The following is a 27,975-nucleotide window of genomic DNA, read 5'->3' as shown; positions in this document are numbered from 1 at the left end:
ATTGAAATGATGGTATGGATAAAGCTCAGTCAAATGAAAAGAGCATCTATAACTTCAATTAACTTGGGTTTTAATTGGATAGAATTTTTAATTACAATTTCAAACTCAAGATGTTCATGCAATTTGTTAACAAGCTTGCACGCTTACAATAAAAATCAAATGACCAATTACGTTCATTCATTTTCTATGACTAACTTTTATAAGCATACTTTGGAGCTCATGGCTAGGGGAGAGTATCGGTCGGTCCAAACTGGCAAAACCGACCGGATCGGCCATTTCAAATCGAACTGAGGGTAGGTACGGTAGGTCTCGGTTTGGTCTCAGTCCACAGATTTTTTATCCCGGACCGGACGGAATAAATAATATATATTTATATAAAATATATTTTATTATTTATATAATATTTATAATTGTATATAATTAATTATAATTTTTATCTAACCTAATAGGTTAATATTTATAATACTAATATGCTAGTATTACTATATTAGTAATAAGATTATTTAATTTAATATCTAATATGTTAGTATTAGTAATAAGATTATAAGAGATTAAGAGTATTGGTATTAGTTAACTTAATATCTAATATGCTAGTATTAGTAATAAGATTATAAGACTATAAGAGTATTACTCTTATTTAATAAATTAATATAATATTACATAGAGTATTAGTAAATGTGTTGGGTTTGAAAACAATGAAGATATATAGTAAATTAGTAATGCTAGTTATCAGTTTTTATTTTTATTTTTATACAATACTAGTTATTAGTTATTATCTATTAGTACTAGTGTATTATTAATTATAATAAATAAGTTAATAACTATTACTAATTCACTATATACTAATAGACTAATAGTATTAGTATTAATGTATTACTAATATATATAATATATATATTAATATATAATAGTATACCATATATATATTAAATATATCATAATATAATTATATAAATATTAAACAAAATATCATTGAATTAAAAAAGAAAAAAAAAAAAGGAAAGGGTGGACTGACCGGACCGGACCATCCCAATCCTTATAAAATTCGGTTCGGTTTAGAATGAAAAAATTTTAGACCGAATAAATACGATCCGGTTGACATAATCTCCCTGGACCGGACCGGATTCTCCCGCTATGCCATATCCTTGTCTTAGTCAATATTGGGAAGAAAACTTTTTACCATTCCTTCGAGAAAAGGGGGGAAAATGTGACGTATCTTCTGCATGACTAAATATTAAAGAATAATAAAGCAAACAACCAATGCTTCTCAAAGTCACGATCGAAACGGATAGAAAGAAAGTTGAATGCAACCACAGAAAGAAAAAGGCAAAGGTCCTCGTCAAACGGTACCGACAGACAAGAAGGCAAAGGCAATGGCTATTCTCTCTTTTTTTTACTTGTCCGTCTTTGTATCCCTAGTACTAGTAATAGATAGTGATGCTGGTGATTCTTGCAGCGCTGGCGTGGTTGGTGGGAGAGAATAAATGCTGGGTTTCGTAGAACTGAGCTACGAGAAAGAGAGAGAGACACAGAGTAAGACAGAGTTTCATGTTTGGTGCATATCATTGGTAAAAAAGAAGTCCTTGGCGTATGTGTAAGGGAGACAGAGAGAGAGAGAGAGTGAGCGAGAGAGAGAGAGGGATGAGCATGCACGTGGTTCAGCTTTGTTGGTTGCAACCTCTAAATACATGGATTTTTAAAAGCAGTTTGTATTAAATTTGGCTCACCCGTTTCCTTTCCGGCAACGACAGCAGTCACCATTTCCATTGCATTTCACTCCCATGCATGCTTGCCTGCCCTTCATTCCTTCTCTCTCTCTCTCTCTGCAAGCTCAGATTTTGGTGCTTGGATTCAGCCTCAGAAAGGAGAAAGACCAGATCTTTGTTATTCAGCCTTCACCGAAAGAACCCAGATTCCAGAAGCAAAAGGCTATAATATTAAAGGTACTTGAATTTTTTAATTTTTGCTTCAATAAGTGGGTTCAGAAATTGGGTACTGTTTCTCTTAAATTTCAGTGAGAATATTGTTATTTGGTGGTGATCGTGATGTTGTACTCGGTTACTAGAAAACCCTGATCTTATCTCAGCTGGATCACACTACTACAATGCCGACGGATAGACCCTTTTAATTACCTTCCGAGTTTTGGGAGCATGAGAAAACTCTATCAATTCCGTCTCTCACACGCTCTTTTGTGCTTTCTCTCTTGCTTTCTTGGAATCGTTTCAGTTTCACCAGTAACCGAGAAAGAGGTTTTGCTTCAATTCAAGGGGAACATCACCAATGACCCATACAATAGGTTAAGTTCATGGGTTTTGAGTGGGGATCCTTGCCAGGATTACAGGGGGGTGTTCTGTAACTCGGCTGGATTTGTAGAAAGAATTGTATTGTGGAACACTAGTCTTGTTGGGGTATTATCCCCGGCCTTATCGGGTTTAAAATCTTTGAGGATTTTGACATTGTTTGGGAATCAATTTTCGGGCATTATCCCTCAAGAATATGCTGACATTCAGACGTTGTGGAAGATCAACTTGAGTTCCAATGCGTTATTCGGGTCAATCCCGGAGTTTATTGGTGATTTACCAAGCATTCGGTTTCTGGATTTGTCAAGGAATGATTTTGCCGGGGAGGTACCATCAACATTATTCAAATATTGTTACAAAACCAAGTATGTTTCTATGTCCTATAACAAGCTTTCGGGATCGATTCCTGCATCAATATTGAACTGCATGAACCTTGAGGGGTTTGATTTCTCTTTCAATAATCTCAGTGATGGCATTCCTTCGGGAGTTTGTAGTATTCCATTGTTAAAGTACATGATTTTAAGTAGCAATAGGCTATCGGGAAGTGTTCAAGAACAGCTTTCAGCATGCCAGAGCTTGAAAATATTGGACCTTGGTAGCAATATGTTTTCCGGGCAGGCTCCATTTGGTATTCTCGGATCAAAAAATATTTCTTTATTTAATATATCCCATAATGGGTTTTATGGGGAGATTCCTGACATGACAACGTGCAGTGAGAGAATGGAATTTCTGGACGCTTCAGCGAATAATTTGGATGGGCAAATTCCGTTGAGCATTACAAAGTGTAGAAGTCTTAGAGTTTTGGACTTGGCATTTAACAAGCTGAATGGGAGTATCCCAGTAGAAATTGGAGGTATGGAGATGCTTTCTGTGATTAGATTAGGTAACAATTTGATGGGGGGGACCATTCCAAAGGAGTTTGGAAGCATTGAGCTGCTTCAGGTTCTGGATTTGCACAATCTGAACCTTGTTGGCAAAATTCCTGTTGAAATAAGCAAATGCGGGATTCTTCTTGTGCTGTGAGTTCAATTACCTTCTTAAATTATTCTGCATTCACATCAATCTGCTTTAATTTAAACCTGAAAAAATTTGTAATATGTTTATGCAGGGATGTTTCTGGTAATGCTTTAGAGGGAGAAATTCCTGATACCCTTTCCAGCATGACTAACCTAGAATTCCTTGACCTACATCAAAACCAACTCAACGGGAGAATCCCTCTAAGCCTTGGAAACATTACAAAAATCCAAGTTCTGGATCTGTCGCATAATTTACTTTCTGGGTCAATCCCTCCTCTTGGAAATCTGAAAATTTTAACTCATTTTAATGTATCCTACAACAACCTCTCGGGCACCATTCCTTCAGCTCTACGCGGTTTTGGTCCATATGCATTTTTTAACAATCCCCTGCTCTGTGGCCCCCCCCTGAACACATCTTGCTCAGCAAAGGTCAACGGATCAAGTTCTTCACCGAGGAAAACAAAGGTCATAAGTAATTCTGTCATTGTTGCAATTGTTGCTGCTGCATTGATCCTTACTGGGGTTTGTGTGGTATCCATCATGAGCATCAGGGCTCGCGGAAGGAAAAAAGTTGATGAACCAATGGTTGTTGAGAGCACACCGCTGGGTTCAACCGAGTCAAATGTAATAATTGGGAAGCTGGTTCTCTTTAGCAAAAGTTTGCCCTCTAAGTATGAAGATTGGGAGGCTGGCACCAAAGCTTTGCTTGACAAGGAGTGTCTGATTGGTGGTGGGTCAATCGGTACAGTCTACCGGACTAGTTTTGAAGGTGGGATCTCACTTGCGGTGAAGAAGCTTGACACTCTGGGAACGATCAGAAACCAAGACGAATTTGAGCAAGAAATTGGACAACTAGGCAACCTTCGTCACCCAAATCTAGTTGCGTTTCAGGGTTACTACTGGTCCTCGACGATGCAGTTGATTCTAACTGAATTTGTCCCAAACGGGAATCTGTATGATAACCTTCATGGGCTTAACTATGCAGGCACCAGTACTGCTGGGGGCAACACTGCATTGTATTGGTCTAGGAGGTTTCACATTGCTCTTGAAACGGCAAGAGCCCTAGCTTACCTTCACCATGATTGTAGACCTCCAATTCTTCATCTCAACATCAAATCGACTAACATACTCTTAGATGAGGAGTACCATGCTAAGATGTCAGATTATGGATTGGGAAAATTGCTTCCCATTTTGGATAACTATGGTTTAACTAAATTCCACACTGCAGTTGGGTATGTCGCGCCAGAATTGGCTCAATGTTTGAGACTGAGTGAGAAGTGTGATGTTTATAGCTTTGGGGTTATTCTTTTGGAGTTGGTTACAGGCAGAAAACCGGTGGAGAGTCCAAGCGCAAATGAGGTGGTCATTTTGTGTGAATATGTTAGGGGACTGTTGGAAAGTGGCTCGCCTTCAGATTGTTTTGATCGGAGTTTGCGTGGTTTCGCAGAGAATGAGCTTATTCAGGTACTGAAGTTGGGGCTCATCTGTACATCCGAGGTTCCTTCAAGGAGACCAAGCATGGCAGAGTGTGTCCAGGTTCTTGATTCTATCAGAAATGGATTGGGTCATTCTGATTAGGATATATTAAAGGGTTAAAAAATTGAATTAACAATTCATCTTTGGAGCAAAGATCAAAGCAAATACTATAGCTGCCAGCAGACAATAGGCATGGTATAGTTGTGAAGACGGCAGGGGAAGTTGCTCATTTGACAGATATAGGTAGAAAAATTGATTATTTTCTAAGTTGTTTCTGAGTTACCATCATCAATTTGTTTGTGACAGTTCTAATTTTTAGCAATAAAACCATTCGATTATTGTTACTCATTTGTTGATCAATACTGAATGAATCGAAATATTTTTCCCAGCTTATAATGTTCTCTTGAGAGCTGCTGCTAAAAAAGGGCATGGACCTTGTTTCTTGATGAACACAAAAACATTTCCTCATTTTCTTCGTTATTATTTGTATGAATTAATATATTGGCAATGTTCATTAGATCAAGAATATTTCCATGATTTGGTGTATAGACTCTGGTATTTCAAATACAAATAAAAAATAAAAGGAAGTATAGCAATAGCAGACTACTGGTTCAAGTGTTTAAACCTACTACCTGTTCAGGGCTGAAATCAATGAATTGTTGAGAGAAAATGTTCAAAGGTTTTAGGTAAAAGGCCTTATATAGAGCTTGGGCCCCAGAGGGGGGCTTTCTTTGAACTGTCCTAAAATTGAACTTAATTCTGTATCCATTTGTCACACCGTTGGACCATATCCATTTCTCGGCCCAGTGAAGCTTATGGTATTACCTTTCTTTTTACCGTTAATTCGTACATACGGACTTTTTTCCTTGCAATCGAATGGTTATAATCATATTGATTTATAATTATATTTTATCTCATTTTATTATCTAAACAATTTTTAAAAAGGATGAGAGGTGGAGGAGAGAGAATGATTTTTCTTCTTTTATAGTACTCCTGTGGATTTGGATCTTCTATAGTTTTATTTTTTATCCAACTCTTGGGTAAGCAGACTTCTCAATATTTATAAATGAATTTATCTAACAATATTAAAGTTTAATGAATAAAATAATGTTATATATAATTTTTTAGTGTATAAACTGAACTCTCTCTCAAAAATATGAGATCCATCGTTAAAAAAAATAAAATTTTTATATAAATCATAAATTTATCACCTTTTTACAAAAAAGTTTGCAAAATTTAGGCATATTAAAATTAGAAATTTCATTTTTTCTTAAGGGCTGATTTAGTTACACAAAATTAAATTATTTTACCTCATATAATAATTACAAATTTCTTAAACTCTTATACCAAATATTATAAACAATTCAACTTTTTTAAATTTTAAAATAAAAATTATATTATAAAATATTTTATTCAAGTTTCAACAAGATATCTCATCTCATCTTAACCGTTTAACTAAACAAGACACTAAATCTTAAAATTTAGTAAAAAACTCTTAGCGAAGGCTATATTATTAGGGTTGGTTCGGTTACGTGGGTGTGTTTGGGTGTTGAGGTATCCTCAATACTTCTCATTACTATTCATTATTTTATTATTATTTTTTTCCTACTTTTATTACTATTCCTTACTTTTTACCTATTTTTTATTACTATTTATTATTTTATTATTATTTTTCACATACTTTTTACTACTATTTACAACTCTCTTTAACACTTCTCAACACTCAAATACGTCCAAAATCAAACTATATCATCTCATCTCATATAATCGTTATAATTTTTTTAAATTTTCAAGTAAAATATAATAAATAATTCAATTTTTTAAAATTTTAAAACAAAATTAATATTAAAATAAGATATTCAATTTTTAACGAAACACCTAATTTCATCTTTAACATCGTAACTACACAAGCCTTATGTGTTTAGATGTTGAGAATACCTCAACACTTCTTCACATATTTTATTATTATATATTACTTTATTATTATTTATTACTTTTTACCTAATTTTTATTATTATTTAATATTTTATAATTATTTTTTACGTACTTTTTCATTATTATTTATAAGATACATCAAAACCCTAACCCAAGCTCACTAGTGTGCGTCGATGCAGACAACTTTGCTGGACCATATTAGATTATTGTGTCCTGTTTCTTGACTTTCTTCTCGGATTTTAGTAATTTTTCTCATATATATGCAGAGAATTGTTTTATTTTTTCTCTTGATACATGGCTACAAAAACGATGATGAAATTGCTTACGTTGTCAGCTTAATAAGTCAGGTGAGACAGAGAGGAATGCCGGGAATCCTATGTGAATCCAACCCCATTGAATGAACCTATCTGTCACGACAAAAGAATCACCATCCCATAGCCTCCAAAGTCCAAACCACATTTAATGCAAATTTGTCCGTTACCATTTTCTGATATCCCTAACCAAACAAGACAAAGTTTGAGTTTGAAAGCAGAAAGTTTACTCTTGTTCAATTCTGTCATAATTTTGAATATTTAAATTTTAAAAAATACTTATGAGTACTAAACTCCATCATTTACTCATTTAACTCTTTTACTATTTTGTTATTATTATTTAAAAGAATATAGGTGACTCCAAAGATCCAAGGAAAAGAAGATTTCAAGATTGTGCTTGCATTTTAGAATTTTGATGTCTATATTTTGGATCATTAATGAATAACAATAAGACTTTTTTTAAATCTTAATTTTTAATTTTTAATTTTTTTTTAAATAATATGAATAATGTATTCTACGTACTAATTTATAAATAAAAAAACTCTTCAAACATATTATTCAATAATTTTCTCCTTCCGAGTTCAAAAGGGTTGAGAATAATTAAGGGTGAGTTTGAGTGCTGAGAAGTGTTGATGAGAGTTATAAATAATAGTAAAAAATAGGTTAAAAATAATAATAAAGTAATGAATAGTAATAAAATATAGGTAAAAAGTAATTAATAGTAATAAAAATAAGTAAAAAGTAATAATAAAGTAATAAATAATAGTGAAAAGTGTTGAGGATACCTCAACACCTAAATACAGATTTGGCCTCGTTTGGTTACATAGATAAGATGAGATGAGATGAGATGAGATGTTTTAAATAATAATGAATAAAATATTGTTATAATATAATTTTATAATATTAATTTTGTATTTAGATTTGAAAAAGTAAAATTGTTTATTATATTTTTTATAAAAATTTAAAAAAATTATAATGATAAGTTGAGATAAGATGAGATAAATTTTTTTATTTTATGTAATCAATTCGGAAAGTCTCAAATTTCTCTCCCGATCGAGCTGTTCAAATGTAGGTAGGTCATTTGAATTTTAGTGATTGTTGTTAACCACTTATTAATTATTCAAGAATTTTCTGATTAAGAGTTATTTTATTTTTAAATTAATGAGTAGAGTATACTATTTAATTTTATATCATTTAAATAAGATACTAATCTATATTATAAATATAATTTTTACGTCCATAATTATATTCATTAAAAATAGCCATAAAGTACCATTTTAACCCTTTAGAGCTCGCCATTGCCCAATGCAAGTCTAAAATGGAGCACAAATCTGTAGAAAATCGTCTGCAATAACCTAGTTAAAACTTTGAAGTTTGACATAACTGCTACAGTTATTGTATCCCTTCCTTCAAACTTGGCGAGCGACTGTAGCCCAGCCAAATGTTATTTTATTATTTCCGCTCCCCCAAATGTCTCTTTCATCTCCCTCTATCTGCTCCACCTTTTTAATTTCTTTCATTTCTCTCTTTCTTTTATTTATTTCTTCTTCTTCTCTACGCCGAATTCAAATGAGATAGAAGTTGATTTCTAGAATATTATTTCGGCTCCCCCCAATTTATGTTTATTTCTACATTGAGGTAGAAGTCTATTTCCAATGATTCATATGAATATTTACCTATTCCGATAAAATTGAAAATGCTTGAATTTAATTTAATTGGTCAAATTATCTTTGTTTCAATCATGTAGATAAATCTAGAATTTCTATTGCAAGACTGGTGATGTAATTTTTTGTTTTGTACAATAACCTTTCATTTGTTCGAGTGAAAACCTGCCTGTAGCTATAGATCATTAGACCGCTTCTGTAGTTGTAAGACTAAAGTTATGGAACACATCGTTCTGTCATTGACCAATGACCTTTGTTTTTAGGAAAGAAAAACAGAGCATATGTGAGCTCCACATCGCTACACCGGTGCATGTGTGACCTCTATTTTTAAGAAAGAAAAACAGCCCGTTGCACAACTGGAGCCTAGCTACGTCGCTAAACCTCCACATCGCCTCAGAAGATGCCGTCGAGTACTAAACGTCAGCCCCACTAACGGTTGCGTCTCACAGTGAGGTTCTTCCCCTTGACACCATGCCCACTCTCTCATTTCTCTCTCTCCGTTCTTTCTCTCATCACTCTAACTGTCTCAGTTACTTGGCCATGCAGATTGATGGCAATTTCATCTAGCGCAGCTGACCTTCGTCTAGCCACTTGCGAGCCGCCCAGCTCAGTCGCATGTCAGTGTTTTCATTTTCATTTTTAGAGAAGCTCTACCGCTCAAATGGAGTATTATTTCGTGTGTTTGTATATTTAAAATTATTATTTAAATATGTAATATTATATTATTAGTTTTATTTCTAAATAACTAGTTGAACGTAGATTAACTTAGCTAAAAGTTTTGACTCTAACTAAAACTTGAAATTCTAGTTAAAATTTAGACTTGACAATAGCTAGACTATTACTAATAGTCTTATCCTCTTCTCATTTGAATATGCTGACACACGGGCCCTACCCTGGACCCAATCCATTTTATTTTCCTACCTACCTACCCAACGAATAGATCCGTTAGGGTCAGTCTTGCAATTATTTGAAAACCATAAGGGCAAATCCACGAGACGCCGAAATTTCAGACCTCTCGACAGGATGTCGCTACGCACAGAGCCCGACGAGATAACACTGCACTGCAACTGACCAACACAAGATTTAAAAAACCAATTCAAAAAAATAAAATAGAAAACTGAAAATCACAGCAATACCCATCACTCCAGTCCAAAATTCCGAATGCCCCAATATCCTTCCTGCGAAATCCCTGCCATTTCCCCCCAAGAAGACAGGGGTATATTCGACACTAAATTAAATAATATTTTTCCTCCGGATCCATTGATTCAAATTTTGGATGGATCCTATACACATCGGAACAACAAATAAAAAAAACATTAATAATACTCTTAATTTGAAATCTTATTACTTTTAATCACAATATTTATAATAAACAAAATAAATTCAAGATGGACCGGATTATAATTTATTAAAAATTTCATGTATAGTTTTTTCTATTTATTTATTTTATATATTTTATTAATATGATTAGTGATATTATTTTTTAATATAAAATAATTAATTTAACCAATTACATTATTAAAATATATAAAAAATATATAAAAATAACAATATATAACATAACTTATTCACAACATTTAAAATTGATAATTTTTATCAAAATCTATGAATCCAACAAAATTTAAATAAAAAATCAATGAATTAAGATTAAAAATCCAACCCATTTAATCAATACAGCACAACGTGAACGATTTTTTTTTTTTATCAAATGTATAAATTTATTAAAAATTTATGAAAAAATATATAAAATTTTATGTAAATGATTTATGTAGTGGGCTTTTCGTACGACCGTGCCCAAACTTTCACACCTGTATGTTTTTCTTTTTAGTTAAAAAATAGGATCAAAATCCTCAATGTCGCTTCAACAGTCTGAATCAGCTAAAATATCTAAAAAGCCCCTGGAAATTGCCGTTTCTTTGGAACTTTCTTCGGAGCCTTGAGTGCTGCAGCAGACGTAGCGATATCTGCGCCGTTCTCTGCTACTAAGCCCAGCGACGATTTCCAAAGTCGGGGGCGATTCGCCGGATCGGATCCGGACCTACGAAGGGAAGCTTCCTTGGAGAGAGAGAGAGAGAGAGAGAGAGAGAGAGAGTTCAGTGGAGAAGAGCTTTCAATGGTAGTCCCGTGAAAAGCCGAGTGTGGGAGATTCACGGGCTGGCATTGTAGAGAGGGAGAAAGATAAGGTTCTACAGAGAGTGAGATAGAGAAGAGGGCATGGAGGTTGAGCCATTCTTTGAGGTCCATGAAGTCGACCTCGACTACGAGTTTGACGCGGCAATGTGCTTCGATTTCACACGACCGGAGACTCAAGCGGAGACTCTTCAGGCCGAGCTCTGGTTCCAGTCCGCCCAAGAATATCCTCCTTCTCGTCAGTACCTCCAGGCTCCATAATCATCCCTATTTTTCTTTAAATCTTCCAACTTAATATATCATTTTTTTACATGCATTTTATATTTTGCGTGTGTGCGTGTATTCATACTTGCTTAGCTGATTTTCCAGCATCGTTAGCCCCAGTGTTCAATGCTCCTTACTTAAGCTTACTGTTTTAATTTCTTCTTTTATAAAATCAAAACTCTGCAATATGAGTGTTCATTTGGTAATATTTGCAGCCGAGATTTTTTAATTTTTGTTTCTGTTTCTCTTCCTCTTTTTTACTTATAAAAAAATTGTTTCTTTTCCTTTTACATGCTTTTTTTTTCAATATTTATTTGATTATAAAAAAACCTTCCATTTCTGCGAGTCATACGCTCATATACCTTTGTTTTCCTGGTCCAGCTTTTGTTGCAAAGTTAGAAATGAGAGAGGATATCCTAATGGAAAATGTTAATACGTCTCCAAAATCAAAGGACATGGAGAGTATTATGGACGCTGATGTTGGCGTGAGTCGAGATTTTTGTGCATTAGATACGAATAACAAAGGTATTGTTCTTGGCCATTATACTTCGTCGAACTGATTCTTTAATAATTATAATCTAATCCAAGTGCTAAAATTCCTATCAAGAAGACTATCGCCGCTGTTAATCTGGTCAATACTTTCATCATTCCAATATGTTCGCTATTGGCATAGACAGGCCCATTGCCACCTTTCGACCGTTATCAATCACTACCTCCAATGCCGGAGTAATATCCCTAGATACTAACTTCACCAGAAAGCCGCTACCACGTACAGCTGCTGCCTCTGATTCTGTCACTCCTCTGCTTCCACTGCTACTATTGTAGGTTGCACGTATAGGCATTCCGGTGGAATAATAGTTCGAACTTTAGTGGTGTGGTTTAAGTTGATTTAGTGGGATGATGGAAGTGCAAGATTCTATGATTTATAAGGCTTTCGATAAGCTCCTCTTTATCATGAGCTCTTTAGCCCTCACAAATTTTTAGCTATGCTGTTTAGTGTTTTTGGATGGTTCAAGGAAACATGATTCTGAAGACAGTCATCTTAATTGATTCACGTCTAGACTCTTGGCTTTATAATAATATGGTGTCTTACATGGTCCTCCAGATTGTGAAGGAATAGTCAGGGGTATCTTCACCAAATTACAGAGTAGCAATCTACAAAAAGTTACGAGCCAACAATTGGAATTAACCACAGGTGAACAGTTTTCTACCTTGTCAAATGATGCATGTGCATGAATGATCTTTCCAGAGGTTAAAGACTTATCATCACATTACAGTGGTTACTTGAATTCATAGAAACATCTAATTTTTAATGTCATTATTATAATTGAAGTTCTGTTGAGCACTGGGGTTATTTGCGGTCTGGAGCGTGTTTAGTTTCTTGATGTGGATTACTACAGTTAAAACCGAACACCTTTAACATATTAATTCCACATTTTAATTATTTTTCTCATGATTCCGTCTCAATAAAGCTACTCCAGTAAGAATTTGTGCTCGTGATGCTGTTTCTTGGCAGAAATGACATTTTACAATCACACATCCACTGACAAACTCAAAACTAAAATGAAGTCTACCGTCAAGCCTTCTCTCCCTAGGAGCTCAACCTTGATGAAACCTACAGCAAGTCAGTTGGCTAAACAAAATCGGCCTCTCCAAGTTGCTGTTTCCAGGTGATTTTCAGAAGTGCTGTGTCCTTTACTTATGTTGTCACTTGTGCTATTCATTTCATAATGAATAGATTTAGATTGACAGCTATGGACCGTATCCACTTTTAAAGTTGCTGATGATTGTTCATTGTTATAAGATGAATCTATTGCTGGGTTAATCCTGTAAGCACCTTAATATGTTCCCTCTCCCTTTTAACGTGCCTTGTGATTTGAATGCCCCCCAAATCTCTACGTTCCATGCCCTTGATTCCAACGCTGTGCTTTCTGAGAAGACATGGGAGGTCAATCAATTGACTTTTCATATATTAGTCATATTCTTTTTAACATTCCACCACCGTTTCGTTAGATTTCAGACACAACTGGTTCAACAGAGCGAGAGGAGCTTGCATATTTCTTCCGGGGTTGAAAGTCAAGCTTCCAAGAGGCAGAAGCTGGAGGGAGGTCACTTGGGAAAGGTACAGAACTTGTTTCAGTCTATGTCCTTGTCCCTTCGAATTGCTTATATTATCAAGAGCTTGCTGTGGAAGATGTACATGATGAGTTGCTAACCATATTGGAAATTTCAGTAATGTTATTAAGAGCTTCTTTTTTCATCGGTCGAAGTTTCTGTCTCACCATAACCAATATTGCATTAGTGCATGTGAAATACTCTTATATTTATGTTCATGGAAATTGATATATATGAGCCCTTTCAGAACCGTCCAAATGGTTTTTAGTGTTAGGGTGGCTGTGTTTCAGGCAGCTGCCTACATGGCCCAACTCTTTTGGTGGGCTAGGTCGTGCATTCTTGCTTCTAGTTACCGACTGGACTTCCAATTTGGGGCATGTGCCAAATTACTTTCTCATGTAGTTTACCGTCAAAAGGAATATCCCAGGCTCACTGTTTGTTCTGTGTGACAGGTTACTGAGTCAGACCAACAAAGCAGTCTGGTTCACAAGCTGCCTAAGAAGGTATATTACTCACATCTGATACTCGAGTTTGCTACTCGAATTAAACTTTGATTTATCTAGTACATGTTAACTAGCTGTCATTTTATGTAGTGGTTAACACCTGTCAATATTAGAATTTTATCCCAATCCCCAATTCGCAACAGTTTCATAAGTCTCTGTTTGTAATTTGCAATTTTTGGAAAATAAGGCCCTTGCTACTATTGTTTCATTAAACTGAATAAATGTTCCTCCTAAATTAATGGAGCACTTTGACCAATGGGAGCAAAGTTTGTGGGATTTTAGTTTTTTTGGGAAACGCAAATATGTTTTAAAGTTACAAACTCTAGGTGGAAATGTTTTGTTTTTAGATAGTTGTAAAATATTCTCACATTATGGTTGGATTAATAGTAGAAAAAAAAGTGTTGATTATTTGAAAGGTAGACTTGAAATAAAGCTGACGTTCAACTGGAGGATAGTATAATGGCATCTACATAGGGAGAATTTTTTTTTTTTTATCATCAACATGTCTGGGTGGGCTTGCAGGAAGAAACCGTTGATAAGAATTCTGCATATAGCACAATGAGGCTTACCATTCCAAGACAGCCCGAGCTTGAAACAGCACATAGGGCCCAAAGGATAAGGTTATTCCCTTATTGCTATTTTATCAAATCTTCCCCTATACTTTCTGCTGTATGACAGACTGCAGGGTAAAATAACTTTTTAACATTTCAGGCCCAAGGATAATACAAAATTGGAACAAGTGAAATCAGCTGCAAGAATATTCAAAGCACGCCCATTGAACAGAAAAGTTGGTACTTGAAATCTGTAAAGATGGAATTTGGTTTAAATTGCTTCGTTTTGCCTCCCTCCCTTGAAGTTTATGTTTGTGATGTGCAGATTCTTGAGGCCCCTTCATTGCCACTTCCAAAGAAGAGCACTCCAAAGTTACCAGAGTTTCAAGTAAGTGCTTTTATATATGCGTCCTGCTTGTTGCTGGAGTAGAACTACTTTTAGGTGCCAATTGTCATTGCAAACCAACATTTCCGTGCTTGATTTTGTGAACAAGTTTCTTGATTATTTGCAGTCTGATTTGTCTTTCCTATTGCTTCTCAGGAATTTCACCTGAAGACATTGGAGAGGGCTATGCAACACACATCTGCTCTTTCATCATCCTCAGTTAGATGCAATGATTCTGACAAGGTTGTCAGTAAATTTATCTGAAGAATTGACGTAACCTTACCCAAATTAAAATTTTTCATTGGTTCAACCCTTGAGCCCAAGAAATGAGAACTGGAACTATAATTGAGCCAGTGATGTACATGATTAACGTTATGCATTCTCATTTCTAGTTGGTGATTGCCAGTTTAATCATCCCTCTAAGTTTAAAGCTCTTCCTTTCCAGGGGTTGGACAAAGCTGGCACTTCTAGTTTTGCTGAAAACGTAAACAAGGAGTACAAAAGGTAATAGAATTCCACTTAAGAGAAAAATGAAATTCTCAAATTACATCTGACTGTGTATTCAACTGAGAGAAGAGTGATTACTTCAGATTGACTTCTACTTTGTTTAGACCAAGTACCATGGATGCTCCAAAGCAGAATGAATGTAATGTAATGCACCACTTCAAAGCTCGTCCTCTTAATAAGAAGGTAAGTTTTTTCAGTATGGATCATTAGGTTGAATGTTGTGCAAGCGATTTTTAGACTTATATCTTATACCAATGCAGATACTTTCAAGTAAAGGAGATATTGGTGTTTTCCGAAATAGCAAGCGACAAGCAACATTACCCATGGTAGTCTATGGATGTTTTTATATTTCCTAGACCTAGTATCAATTAGATTTCTTGCTGACTGAATTATTGGAGATGGTATGATGTTGTTACTTCCTATACAGGAATTCAATTTTCACACGGAGAAGAGAAGTAATAACAATCCACCAACAGAGCTTTTCAGTAAGGTAAACCTTGAAATAAATAAGTTGCATTCAGTATCCGCCTTTTCTTCATTTCAGAAGTTTGTTGTACACAACATTTGTGCAATGTTTTATTGTAGTGATGGATTCATCTCCTTTTTTCTATTGTCTCCTTTTTAAATGCTAGCTCTCCCTGGCATCTGGACTCCAGCCAAGTAATGGTTCTCAACCTAAATTGCCTCAGCCTAACTCTTTGTTCCTAAAGGTTATCCTCGCTATGGCAACTTTCTATTTTGACATGAATATACCTACTATTGATTTTTGTTTTCATCTATTTAGAACTGTATTGAGTTATTTATTTTTGAATTTTTGGTACAAGGGCTCAAAAGAAAACAGATCAAATCATTTTCAACTAGAACATGAGGTGAGCATGCCACTCTATTATTATTTTTGCTCGTTTATTTTATGTCTATAGGCAAACACCACTCATGCACCCATACAGAATTCTGTTACCGCACCCTCAGGCACTTTCTAATGGAGGAGATGCCATTTGGTCCAAAAGAGCATTTGCTTTTTGTTTTTGTTTCATTTCTTTCCCATTCCAGTGATAATAACCCTGCTGAAAAATGTGCCTGTAGATACTGCAGAAAGAAAAACCTTCAATTTTTGGTGGAAAGCAGTTTCAATGTGGAAGTGATGGGTGTATCTCTGAAGCTGGTGTGATGCGTCTGAGGTATGCCAATTGAATAAAGGACAGATGATGCTAGAATGTACTTCTCTCACTCATTGCCTTGAATTTTTTTAGATTCAGAATTGGATAACCTTGCTTTTAAATTGCCACAGGAGCTTGGGCATTCGCTGAGAGTAAAAAAGGGCAAAGTTTCAACAAGGCGTTCAGCATGGGAAGCAAATTTGAGGTTCTGCTGTTGAGAATGGAAGATTGACATTCATTCATACATAAAAATGTACTACACCTCAAAGATTCAAGCTCGCTTGCTGCATATGGAACCCATCGAAGTCTATAGTGATCTCACCTCTGAAGAAACTGATGACGTTCTCACAAGATTATGTTGAATTAGCCTTTCGCTTTTCATACCCTTCCTAGGTTTCAGTTCATAATCCAATAAATGTTAAAAGCCGGGGTGTTGTGTATAGGTATTAAAGCCACCTCACACCCAGATAGCATCTTCTACCTTTCTATGTAGCATCAACACATGTAATGACTAAAGTCAAGGAATATATGAAATACATTTTATGTTCCAGTGAAACGTATTGCTCATGCAGATGAATTGTTGCAGCTTCTTTTTGTACTTGCCATTTTGATCGATTACTGCAAAAACATGCTTGCATGGTTTGCTGCAACGAGATGTGTATATGTACCATCATGGTTCTGACTCTTGTTAAAGAAGTGCGAGCTCTTGACGACATAACATATGAGATTAGGGTAATCTTGCAAAGAAAAATGTAAATGTATATGAAATTATTACTTGTCGCTTAAAATCTACAGTAGTTCGAACTTAAGACCTGGTCTGGGATCCTGTGCAGCTGATGAGGAAAAGTATATGTTTATTATTTCGTACAGTCTTCCATTTGCTCGAATGTCTCATTCCAACTGTTGCACAGCTTATAAAGAGACAGACAGCAATTATCTTATTCCAAACTAATTTTCTGCATCAGCCCTTCGCTGAATCTACGTATAAGTAGGATGCTTGCTCATTTCGTAGTAAAGCTAAAATTCAAATCCTAGAAACTCCATGCGATGCCGGAATGGCGACTAGAGCTTCTGACCTTACTGTCAGTACTACACTTGAGAATCCTTGTCAGCTGAGTTGTGCTTGGTTAGAGCCTGCTTTGTCCATCGCTTAATATCATAGCCTCTTTTGAAGGGTTTCTTCTCTTTGACAAGTCGTCTCTTTGTGATGGCGATGGCGATGGCGAGATCATTGGGAAACAAAGTGCGCCAAACAAAGGCATGGAGGAGTGTAGAAATGAACAGCACAGACACCATTGCTGATGACATAAAAGAGAGGGTAAGCGCAAGGCCCTTGCTTATAACCGAAGGGACCTGCTCTGCGTACTTGATGGTTGCCACTGATGCAGTTGTCATGGGGAAGGTGTAAGACCACCATGCCACGGAAAACCTGCAAGGATTTAGGGAGACCATTAACAATAAGAGATTAATTTGTATTCTTAACCTAGGCCTAGAGTAGTTAGAGGAAAAAAGTTTCAGTTGTTGTCTAATAAATATTGTACGACCTAATTCACGTGTCTTTTATCTCTTTTATTTGAAGCAGGCAAGAACTTGAGAGAGCTTCAACAGTGAGTGAGTAGGAACTTGTCAAGTGATGAATTTATCAAGAAATAGCTTACCCAAAACCCGTGAAAAAGTTTATTCTTACAACCAGAGAGATATAAAGAAACAATGCAATGAAGTAGCACGTCCTTGACAACCCGTCAAACTCGTCATAGATTGTTTGCCAAGCAAGGCTTGCTGCAGATGGAGCGGCAATAAACATGGAGTAAACAGGGTGTAGTTCCTTGGGCAAGGCTTCACTGGTTGGCAATCTCTGGTACAAAGTCACAAACACCACAAGATAATGTGCAAATCCTACTGCCCACAAGAACTTGGCAGCCTCATTCCACCCAACTTTAGAAGCTAAGATAGCACCCACGAAGTTGCCAACCACTGAGAGATGAGAAGAGGGATTAGCCACCTTACAAAGACGTCTCTTCCCTCCAGAAAGCCACTGGCCATAGATCTTGAGCTCCAGGAAAAAATAGGGAGCCATGAAGGTGCACCATATTGCTGGGTTAAGGATTTTAGGGGCAAGCATAGGAGGTGCACCGATGGCCAGGAACATGCAGACTACCCAGGGGGCAAAGAAGAAGTTAACACGTACAGGGTGGAAGTACTCTCTTTTGACGGCTTCGAAGTAGAAGATGCATTTGAGTATGTACGTGATGGAGACAGAGATTAAGACTGCAACTGATAATAGCCAGAGGCCAAGGTTGATGTATGGGGTAATGTGGAGGAATCTTGTAGCAGGGCTTGTTGCCAGGGCACGCCAAAGGACTGCTTGGCTGCTAAGACCGAGACAGATACCAAAGCATCCGATCGGGAACCGGAGGAGGAATGGCCATTTCTCATTTTTGGGGAGGAGAATGTCCTCATAGTCCTGCACAAACGCAAATGTGAGTGGAAAAAATGAATATAAATGTAATGAAGAGCAGTATTTAAGGAAGAGAATTCCAAGAGATAGTAGAATCTACAGGTTAATCGCGTTCAAATGTGAATACCTTGACTTGATCTAGTTCAGGTCCCCTAAGAGCAGCGAAGTATCTTCCAACGGGAACACTTCTATTGACTGATTCATCAAGCCCAGAAGAGCCATCAGTCCTCTCGTGAGGCTCCATCTCCTTTTGATCTTTTCTTGATGGCAACAGAGAATTCTGCTTACTGAGACTTGCTTTCGTCTTGAACATGCTGAAGTCTCCTTTCCGGCCTTCCAAACCAAGCCTGTTGGCCGAATCAAATCCTCCGAAACTCCTTCCACTTCTTGGAAGAACACTTCTCTCATCTTTTTCCTTAGACTCCCTATTGAGTACTGAAAACCCCGTCTCCAGCGACACTTGCCTGTTTAAACTCCTAGGTGGTCTCCTTGTTTCTCTGACTTTGGTAAGCCTGTTTAGACGCTTGTCTGCTTTATCTGCCTTTCGGGTGGTTTTCTTCTCTTCTTCTTCGTCTTCTTCTTCTTCTGGCAAGTCTTCAGGGATATCTACAAAATGGGTCCCAAGAGAACCAGCGCCAGAAGTTGGCTTTCTATTCATTTTGCTGCTTCTTCCAAGACCTAGCAAATAAAATGCAAAACTGTCCAAAAGCCAGTACTCTTCATGCTTGGTTTCTTATAGACAGGAAATTTTTACAAGTTTTTTGTGTTCTCTATGAGTGGGAATGCTTCACGAGAAGTGGCAAAAGAAAGGGTATAACCTTAAAGGTCGTTGGTTTTTTGGTAGATGAAATGGGAGCCAATGCTTTTTTCCAGAAAAGTTTGAGTCTTTGGAGAGAGATCCCGTGAGAGGGATACACAAATTTTGTGGCTCTGGAGCTTAGTAGTTAGCATCGCATTAAAGCGTCAGACCAACTTGGAGAAAGATCGATCACTGGAAGAACCAAATGTTCCAACTTCCATGCATGCACGCAGCTTCAACGCTTCACGGATTATGCAGCGGAAACAGATGAAAAAAAGGCCAAGTAGACCTTGGAAACGGGGTAACTCCTTGATCAGTCATCGTTGCACAAGTCAAAAGTATCCTAACGACATTCAGCAAAAGAAAAAACAGTACCCTAAACGACCGTCATTCGTTAAGTCAAACATGATTCCACATGCCAAGTGTGATGCGTACGCGCGTACATGAATTTCATTTCTGCCACACGGCAAAATTAAGGAAATTAAATAGCATTCGCACAAAATCTATGTACAAAATTAATAACCAAATATTAATTATGATCAATATAGCCTGTAACTTTGTTGTCAATATTCTTAAAATCTATAATCCTTTAAATCAATTGTTTTTTAATTTTGTGCGTCATTTTCTCATGTATTAAACTACTATAAATTTCAAAACACCAAACCTAGGCGTCGCCATCCCCCTCTCATAAACAACCAAAAGCTCTAAATTTGACTTTCACCATAGGGGAGGAGGCCTCAGCTTTCCCCTTCTCCTTCCCTCTTTCTTCCATTCACTCATTTTGTTTATCAAATTTCTTTTTCTTACTTTTATTTTACTTTTTTTAAGACCAAAAAAGATAGATTTATAGTTTTACAACAACTCTCGAGAGACAAGCACAACACAAGTAGATTCATTAGTCGAAAATCGTTCGGAGGAAAGTGGTAGTTTTGCAAAAATCACTGCGCGTGGTTCTCATGCACCACCCACATCTGTGCATGGTCCTCATGCGCCATCCATTCGGACAACTCTCCTTGATACACGCACCAGATTACCGAACTCGCCACTACCAGATCTTTTAGATTTAACATTTGTAGCTAAAAGAGACAAGTGTGTTGCTTTCACGGACTGTTACAAATTTCAAATCCTACCAGAGTTGGTCCAAACTGTAATCCTTCTTTTTTCGAAACTACTTACTGCTTTACTTTTTGGTTTCCTTATTGTTAATTAAATTTAAAAAAGAAAAGTTTGTCTTTCGAACGTTTATCTATAGACATTGAATCATTTCTTTCTATGAAGGGTGATGTTGAGTCTGTTTAGGTAGAAAGTATTATCTCTTGGATGTTTGTCTGTAGAGAGTATAAGCAATAGTGAAGAAAATCAGTCACAAAATGATATAGTGTATTGGTGGAACTTCAAATGTATTATTTTGGTTTATGATGTCATGTTTGATGTAGTGACATCCCAAAATGTATCATGTCATAAATATAAGTTTATCTGATGAATTAATGATGACAATTTTCCTTTAAAAAAAATCTACCTTAAATTTCATCATTTAAAATACTATTATCATACGGGCTCGAGCGACTAGTTGGATCATAATGATTGATTGTTTTTGCAGAACTATTTACATATAATTTATAAAAAAAAATAATAAGACGATCACCCATTACGAAAAAATGTGTAGAGGAAAAGAATATATACCAAGACGCGTACGTGAACAGGTCACAAAAAATAATGTTTTGTCTTCATGGAACTGGTCACAAAAATGGCCGACGCGAACACTTTCAGATATTTGGAATTTTTTCAAACAAAAAATACGTACAGCTCAACCAATGATATAGAGGACAAAATCATTTTAATTTAATCCTAAAACAAGCAAACTCTTAGTACGTACGTCTCTGTTGGAACATGTTAATGTGCCATTCAGCAGCATTGCCGTCTACAGACGGCCAATACCAGAGATCATTCTGTAGCTTATAAATAGGCACATTTCGCAACGATCTTCAATAGGCAAGCAAGCAAGCACTTGACACTAGCAGTACACAAGTGACAAGGCCAACAAAAGAGATAGAATTATTACTCCATTTGAGAAAAAGAGAGCTTCGATCGGATAATTCTCATCAATGGCTGCTTCCAATTATCTGATGATCTTCATGATCCTCCCCATTGTAGCCATTCTTGTCCCTTCAAGTTTGGCCACGGAATTCGTGGTCGGGGATGACAAGGGTTGGACCATTAACTTTGATTACCAAGTTTGGGCTCAGGGAAAGGAGTTCCACGTCGGTGACAAACTTGGTAAATCTCCCCTAGCTCTATATATATGTATATATCTCAGATATTCTTTTCTATATACATATATATATATATATATATAAAATACGTAAATATTTTCTGTATATATTTTAGTCTCAATTAATATTGGTGATTGAAGAAATCTGACTTGTTGGTGCAGTTTTCAAGTACACAGAGAACTCCCACAATGTGCTTAAAGTTAATGGTACCGGCTTCCAAGATTGCGTTGCACCTGCTGGCACTGAAGCCTTGACAAGTGGAAACGATATTATAACTCTAGCAACCCCAGGAAGAAAATGGTACATCTGTAGTGTTTCCAAGCATTGTGAGGTTAGAAACCAGAATCTTTTCATAACAGTGTTGCCTCAGACATTATCTCCGGCATCTGCACCGTCTCCGACTTCATCTGCTTGGGGATGTTCAGCAACTGCATATCGTGGGTGGATCGTTGCTATTTTTGGCATCTTAATGATGGTCATGTTTTAATTAATGCATGCAATGCCAAATCATTCAACTCACAGTTACTATAGTCCTTAGAACTTTTGAAAGAGAGAAGCTAAACTCATTTCGACAAAAACTTTCTTTTTCAATAGTTCTTGTACGATTAAAGGGAAGCTCAGTTCTCTTAAAACTTATATGCCTACATATGAGGTCGTCTTCTTCTTCTTCTATTTGAGATAATATCAAATTAAAGTGACATATATAATAATTATGAAAATCAAATTAAGGTAATATCAAATTCAGTTTTTGATTTGATATTATCTTCAACATGCCCAGCATTCTAAATCTAGGGTAAAGACTGGTCTCCTCCCAAATTGATCCTTTCGTAACCAAAATGAGAGAGAAAAAAAAGTGTAAATGTAACAACCTAGCTAAGAAAAGTAATATATATTAGTCCTATTCATCTAATAATTTGTAGAATTTATATATACTAATTGTAATGATACTAAAATTAATTTATATATTAGTCAGCTATATATTTTTTTGTCATCTATATATATTTGTCAGCTACATATGATACTAAAATTTATATATTCTGTCATATTCTTTAATATATATATATACACACACAGTAAAAGGAACTTTGCTTTCATCGATCATTAGCGATTGCTCTTACACGACACATCTATGGCAATAATTTTCACATATATTTCGTGCTTAATTGACTTATTAGGGTCATGAGAGAGGCATTTTTTTTTTTAACGATGCTAGATACAGTTTTAAAATACGTGCACGTGCAAAGCCCGCTCATTATTTTTGAAAAAAAAAATAGTCATCATAAAAAAAAAAATTTTTTTTAATCTGGATTCTAAATTTATCTATTTTTTTTTTTAAAAATGAGTGCACATAATTTACACATTTGCATGTATTAGGATTAAAAATATCATTTCTCTTATTTATTTTATATTTTTAAGATGGATAGCCAAAGTTAGCATGTTAAAGTCTATAATATTCACCTGATCGACAAGCGTCTATGGACGGCAGTCCCCAATTAAGTAACAAAATCTTACAAATGAAGCGCCGGCTAATAAGGACGATGATGCCGAATATATTATGGCACATTAAGATCCGATGGTATTGTCGGGAGTGAGGGAGCTTCAAATCCTTCATGTTTCCATTGATGACCTTGAGCAGTACTTGTTGTCAAAGCTTGAAATTGGGTTCAGTTCAATCAGTTATGAATGAACGTGGGGTTCAAAGATTAAAGAACAGAATTTGAGAAAGGAAAGTAAGAGAGAGAGAGAGAGAGAGAGAGAGAGAGAGAGAGAGGTTCATTCTTCTAAAAAGACAATCGGCAGGATATAGCTTGAGTTTACTAATGTTGAAGCTTGAGCCTGACGTTGTTAAGTGCGTCAAACATAGCTGCGGAGAAGGAAACTCCATCAACTGGCAAAAATCAATAAAGTGAATCCTGGGACCTCAGCAATGGATTGAAAACATGTCCCCTTCCACCTTATATATTAAATTAAAAAATCCACAACCCTCAAGACACGTAGTTGCAGTAACGCCTTTTTCATTCACCAGTCCAGTCCATAACCATACACTTTCATTAATATTCGACGGCCAGGCCCACCAGTCCAATGGTCTTTTGGTAAGGACTGCAGACTTCAGAGGAATTTTTCTTACACCATGGCCTTCATCTTAAAAATATCAAAAATTTTATATATAATTATTTTTATGTATTTTTTAAAATATTTTATTAATATAAAATAATTATTTTAAATAATCGTATATAAATAATATATAAAAGTGATTATATGTAATAAAACTCTTAAAATATAATATAAATAATTAAATTTACTTCTTTTTAACTGTTTAAATTTTTAAAACAAATGATAATTTTATATAATATCAAAACAAAAATCATAAGAATGCTGACCCTACGCATTCTATTTTATTTAGCTAAATATATAACGTATTAGACTCATTGAAAAAAATTTCACACACATGTTTAGATCTTGTTTATTTTCACAGATAAGATGAGACAAGACGAGTTAAGATTAAAATTAAAAATTAAATGAAATATTGTTAAAATATATTTTTATATTAAAATTTTAAAAAATTAAATTGTTTATTTTTTTTTTTTATGTAAAAATTTTAAAAAATTATAATGATTAAACGATATAAATTGTGAAAATAAGATATAATGACAATCCCCGTGTCTAGACTAGTTCAGAATTGGAATCGACTAAACAGTCTTGTCATTGATTGACAAACATCATTCCTTGTTAGTTGTTTCAGTAGATCATGATCACGCATAATCTCCCTAAACTAAAGGTGAAATCGAAGACCGCTTGCTGACATGAAAAATAGAACATAGCCCACAAAGAAAGGGGAAGAAGATGAACAAAAACCGTAAGGATAGAGGTGATAACGTACTCAAATCATAGACACTGTCATTTACACTACTTATGGTGTACTAGTGCAGGTGATTACAGTTTATGTAGAGAAAAAAAAGAAAGAGTAACTCTCTTGTTCTGGTTTGAACGAGTTTAATCCACACATATCAAATGGGCTTCTTTTACTTCTTCAAATCACTACAATGAGTCTGTTTCTCACAATCATACAAGAACGAAAACCTTGAGTTTTTATGGATTTCTTTTTTCCAGCAATAAGGAATATTGAATTACGATATGATTTGTGAATCATCAGTTTGGCTCCCTCCTTGCCATCATCACTCCAGTCAAATACAAGAGCCAAGAAGCTTTAGCCATGACTCGAAGCTACCATGAAACTAATATTTATCTCTTGAATCCATTCCGTGGTAGGAAAGCTTTCATCAGAAGAGACCATTCGTTAACTGCACCATCAAAGCAACAGTCAAAAATCTGAAACTTTTACCAGAAGAGCTAGAAATCAATGAATTGAAAGATTCCTTGGGTTCGGTGCCAATTGAATATAGATAAAAATCATAAGATTTTGTCTAATAAATTATATTACTATCTCCTACCTCGAATGACATAAGATTGGGATCAGAGGAAGAAGCAATAGTTGCAAAACATTTGGTTGGGAGGTAACCGAAACTTCAATATCAGCAGAGTAAAATGGCAGAAATTCGAAAAACTTTGCTCCTTATCAATCCATATAATTGGTGTAGGCTGATTTGGTCGTTCATCAAAATCCAAGTTTTTCTTTTGTGCTTCAAAAATCAATTTTTAACAAAAATAACTGTCGTGTGTGTCCCGCAAAGAGCATCCATCATACTACAAATACAAAAGTGAAAAGCAATTAGATGCCATTTGATAATAAACCATCACTTTATTCTTATACTCTTCCATCAATCGAACTGGTTTTTTTGTAAAACTCAGAGGCGATTTAAGGTCCTAGATGATAACAAGGAAATTGTGAGAAATGCAAAACAAACAAACAAACAAAAACTTATCTACCAGTACCCACCAAAGAACCAAGGACAATAAAAACACAAATACATGCTAGTTATAGAAGAAATAGAATGTGTACCGATCAAAAAAAAAAAAAAGAGAAGAAATGGAATGGCGTAATGACAGCAAAAGGCGGAAGTATAACCAGAATAAAGTGACATGTATGGTTAGACACGGGAAAATATACAGAGAAAAGTTTCTTACTATTCTTCTCCTAAGATTACTACCCCTACCAACTATAGCCACATAAAATGAAAACATTGAGACAAATATTAGAAAGAAAAGAAAAGGCCCCGTTCTCATTTCTCTCCACCATCGTCGACAATTCAATTTCCAAGTTTCACTTCGATCATCTAATTTCTTCTTTTCTTCTTCCATTAAATAACAAAAATTGAAATGAAACACAAAAATCAGATAAACAATTGAAGAAAAGAAGAAGGAAATAAGCCGCACCCGTGTTTATGGCAAATCAAAAGTGAAAATCTTTCGATTTTCAGTTCTATGTTTTCACTATCAATGGGTGGTAACCTTGGAACGTTTCTTGGCCTCACTGTAGAGCCCCACGCCCATGATGGTAACGGCGAACCCCGTCATCCCCATTACCGTAACCGGGTTTCTAAATATCAAGACGGACACAACCGCCGCTACCGCCGCCTTGGCGTTCCCCAACACCTGGAGGGTCAGCGCGCTGGTGTATTTGGTCACCAAGAAATTTGTCAAGTTGACCAAATACGCCACCGTCGCATTCCCAATCAGCAAGAAGACTATGTAGGGGTCCCCTTTGGCCTTCTCGGCCGTAATCGCTGCCACATTGCCCTCGATGTAAAGCGTGAACGGTAAGAGAATCAGAGCGGCCATGGGGGCCATGTATAGGAGGAGGTTCATTGAATCGAGCTTTTCGGCCTCCGAGGTTAAGAGAATTCCCTGAACGACGGACTTCAATGCGCGTCCGGCGGTGGACCCCACGCAGACGAGGAATCCGAATAGGTGGAACAAGGGCTCGCTGTTGCTCGCCAAGACGATGCCGAATACGACGGGAAGGAGGGCGAGGTAGACCTCGGCAGACTCCTTATGGCAAATGATGACGAAGGCGAAAATGGCCGTGAAGAACGGCGTCGTGGCGCCAATGGCCTGGTTGAACGAGACAGGGAGGTAGCGGAGGGAAGTGTTGCCGCATACGACGGAGAAACAGAAGATGGCACTGAGGGCAAGGATCTTGAGGAACTGGCGCTTGGAGTGGATGTGCTGGAAGGGGACGAGCTCGAGGAAGTTAATGGCGGCGTAGCTGTAGGCGGTGCAGGAGAGCATGTGGAGCATGGTGAGGAAAATTGGGAAACGGAAGCCATAGAAGCTGAGGAGGTACTTGTTGAGAAGAAGAACGCCAATATTGGAGAGGTACCAGGAGGCGACGATGAGAGCAGTCAAAACGTTGGTAGAGAACGGGAAGTATGTGGAGGTAGTGTTATTGCGAACGTCGCCAGGCGGGGTGACCGGAACTTCAAGAAGTAGGTTGGTTGCGGCGGTGTCCAGCCTGGGGTTGCTCATGCGGCGCGTCGTCCATGTCTGTGCCTCCACCATTGCCAAAAAGCAGGAAACGGGCAACACCAAATCGGAAGCCCGTGAGAGCTAGCGCTGCTGCTTCCTCTGAACAAAGAAATTATATGTATTTGTTCCCGTTTCAGCGTTGAATTTCGAGGAAGAGAGGGGGAGAGAGAGAGAGAGAGAAGGAAAATGGTGGCTCAGGACTCAGAAGATCAGATCTGGAGGAGAGAGAAAGTGGGGATATTATCGAAAACGAGAAGGATGGAGGATTAGAGTGTATGCCTGTAAAACATGGAGGGTGGGGATTCAGATTTGAAGTGTAGGACTGGTGAGAGGCGTTGGATTATGTGGGGGCATGGAGGAATAGAAACGTCGTGATTAGATTCTCAGCGGGAGCTTAATGAGAGAAAGGGAGTCCGAGTGTCGGTACGTTATGATGTATTGGATGCTGTCCAAAAAATGAAGAAAGGGCTGGTTTTGATGGATATGAGATAAGAATCGATATAGTTTTAGATAAAAATAAAAATTAAATTAAATATTATTATAATATTATTTTTTAATATTATTATTATTTTAAAATTAAAAAAAATTGAATTGAAATTTATTAAAATTAAATTATTTATTATATTTTATATAAAAATTTAAAAAATTATAATAATTAGATGAGATAAAATAAGATAATTTTTTTTTTCAATAACATTATACGT

General features: G+C 36.2%; 5 protein-coding genes across 11 annotated transcripts; 3 read left to right on the top strand and 2 right to left on the bottom strand.

Annotated features, from left to right (window-relative positions):
* The first annotated feature begins 1,312 nt into the window (after positions 1–1,312).
* On the top strand, positions 1,313–5,140 carry LOC122290447 (probable LRR receptor-like serine/threonine-protein kinase At1g12460). Its single transcript, XM_043098131.1, has 2 exons — positions 1,313–3,319; positions 3,409–5,140. The coding sequence occupies exons 1-2, from the start codon at positions 2,151–2,153 to the stop codon at positions 4,892–4,894; spliced, it is 2,655 nt and encodes an 884-aa protein (XP_042954065.1). The 5' UTR covers positions 1,313–2,150; the 3' UTR covers positions 4,895–5,140.
* A 5,432-nt stretch (positions 5,141–10,572) lies between these two features.
* Positions 10,573–16,870, top strand: LOC122290172 (protein TPX2-like). Of its 6 annotated transcripts, none has more exons than XM_043097747.1 (18): positions 10,573–11,070; positions 11,478–11,621; positions 12,202–12,291; positions 12,613–12,766; positions 13,110–13,218; positions 13,664–13,714; positions 14,237–14,334; positions 14,426–14,501; positions 14,591–14,653; positions 14,807–14,896; positions 15,096–15,154; positions 15,241–15,340; positions 15,418–15,483; positions 15,585–15,647; positions 15,790–15,867; positions 15,982–16,026; positions 16,250–16,335; positions 16,446–16,870. In XM_043097747.1, the coding sequence occupies exons 1-18, from the start codon at positions 10,917–10,919 to the stop codon at positions 16,462–16,464; spliced, it is 1,545 nt and encodes a 514-aa protein (XP_042953681.1). In that variant the 5' UTR covers positions 10,573–10,916; the 3' UTR covers positions 16,465–16,870. The 6 variants fall into 6 exon arrangements, with proteins under 6 accessions (XP_042953681.1, XP_042953680.1, XP_042953679.1 ...); XM_043097746.1 differs by having other exon boundaries at positions 16,241–16,372; XM_043097745.1 differs by having other exon boundaries at positions 10,575–11,070; positions 14,807–14,893; positions 16,241–16,335.
* A 195-nt stretch (positions 16,871–17,065) lies between these two features.
* LOC122290171 (guard cell S-type anion channel SLAC1) lies at positions 17,066–19,574 on the bottom strand. Its single transcript, XM_043097743.1, has 3 exons — positions 18,900–19,574; positions 17,973–18,778; positions 17,066–17,743 (listed from the first exon to the last, which is right to left on the bottom strand). The coding sequence occupies exons 1-3, from the start codon at positions 19,428–19,430 to the stop codon at positions 17,404–17,406; spliced, it is 1,677 nt and encodes a 558-aa protein (XP_042953677.1). The 5' UTR covers positions 19,431–19,574; the 3' UTR covers positions 17,066–17,403.
* A 2,102-nt stretch (positions 19,575–21,676) lies between these two features.
* Positions 21,677–22,331, top strand: LOC122289202 (blue copper protein 1b-like). Its single transcript, XM_043096180.1, has 2 exons — positions 21,677–21,848; positions 22,006–22,331. Exons 1-2 carry the CDS (start codon positions 21,677–21,679, stop codon positions 22,329–22,331), a joined length of 498 nt encoding a protein of 165 aa, XP_042952114.1.
* A 2,391-nt stretch (positions 22,332–24,722) lies between these two features.
* On the bottom strand, positions 24,723–27,668 carry LOC122290147 (probable sugar phosphate/phosphate translocator At1g12500). Of its 2 annotated transcripts, XM_043097709.1 has the most exons (3): positions 26,180–27,668; positions 25,297–25,549; positions 24,723–25,146 (listed from the first exon to the last, which is right to left on the bottom strand). In XM_043097709.1, the coding sequence occupies exon 1, from the start codon at positions 27,302–27,304 to the stop codon at positions 26,240–26,242; it is 1,065 nt and encodes a 354-aa protein (XP_042953643.1). In that variant the 5' UTR covers positions 27,305–27,668; the 3' UTR covers positions 24,723–25,146; positions 25,297–25,549; positions 26,180–26,239. The 2 variants fall into 2 exon arrangements, with proteins under 2 accessions (XP_042953643.1, XP_042953642.1); XM_043097708.1 differs by lacking the exon at positions 25,297–25,549 and having other exon boundaries at positions 26,180–27,667.
* Positions 27,669–27,975: the final 307 nt, after the last annotated feature.

The sequence above is a fragment of the Carya illinoinensis genome, chromosome 12, assembly GCF_018687715.1.
Source record: "Carya illinoinensis cultivar Pawnee chromosome 12, C.illinoinensisPawnee_v1, whole genome shotgun sequence".
Classification (NCBI taxonomy): Eukaryota; Viridiplantae; Streptophyta; class Magnoliopsida; order Fagales; family Juglandaceae; genus Carya; species Carya illinoinensis.
This window is presented reverse-complemented; position numbering and strand designations above follow the sequence as displayed.

What these genes read in the sequence shown, in the direction of transcription:
- LOC122290447 (XM_043098131.1), top strand. Translation starts at nt 2,151, where the DNA reads ATGAGAAAACTCTATCAATTCCGTCTCTCACACGCTCTTTTGTGCTTT. An exon ending in TGCGGGATTCTTCTTGTGCT is followed by an intron (nt 3,320 to 3,408) that starts GTGAGTTCAATT and finishes ATGTTTATGCAG; the next exon opens with GGATGTTTCTGGTAATGCTT.
- LOC122290172 (XM_043097744.1), top strand. Translation starts at nt 10,917, where the DNA reads ATGGAGGTTGAGCCATTCTTTGAGGTCCATGAAGTCGACCTCGACTAC. An exon ending in ATTAGATACGAATAACAAAG is followed by an intron (nt 11,622 to 12,201) that starts GTATTGTTCTTG and finishes ATGGTCCTCCAG; the next exon opens with ATTGTGAAGGAATAGTCAGG. An exon ending in CATAGGGCCCAAAGGATAAG is followed by an intron (nt 14,335 to 14,425) that starts GTTATTCCCTTA and finishes TTAACATTTCAG; the next exon opens with GCCCAAGGATAATACAAAAT.
- LOC122290171 (XM_043097743.1), bottom strand. Translation starts at nt 19,430, where the DNA reads ATGAATAGAAAGCCAACTTCTGGCGCTGGTTCTCTTGGGACCCATTTT. An exon ending in CTGAACTAGATCAAGTCAAG is followed by an intron (nt 18,779 to 18,899) that starts GTATTCACATTT and finishes GCGTTTGTGCAG; the next exon opens with GACTATGAGGACATTCTCCT. An exon ending in AACTTTTTCACGGGTTTTGG is followed by an intron (nt 17,744 to 17,972) that starts GTAAGCTATTTC and finishes AAATCCTTGCAG; the next exon opens with GTTTTCCGTGGCATGGTGGT.
- LOC122289202 (XM_043096180.1), top strand. Translation starts at nt 21,677, where the DNA reads ATGGCTGCTTCCAATTATCTGATGATCTTCATGATCCTCCCCATTGTA. An exon ending in CCACGTCGGTGACAAACTTG is followed by an intron (nt 21,849 to 22,005) that starts GTAAATCTCCCC and finishes TTGTTGGTGCAG; the next exon opens with TTTTCAAGTACACAGAGAAC.
- LOC122290147 (XM_043097709.1), bottom strand. Translation starts at nt 27,304, where the DNA reads ATGGTGGAGGCACAGACATGGACGACGCGCCGCATGAGCAACCCCAGG.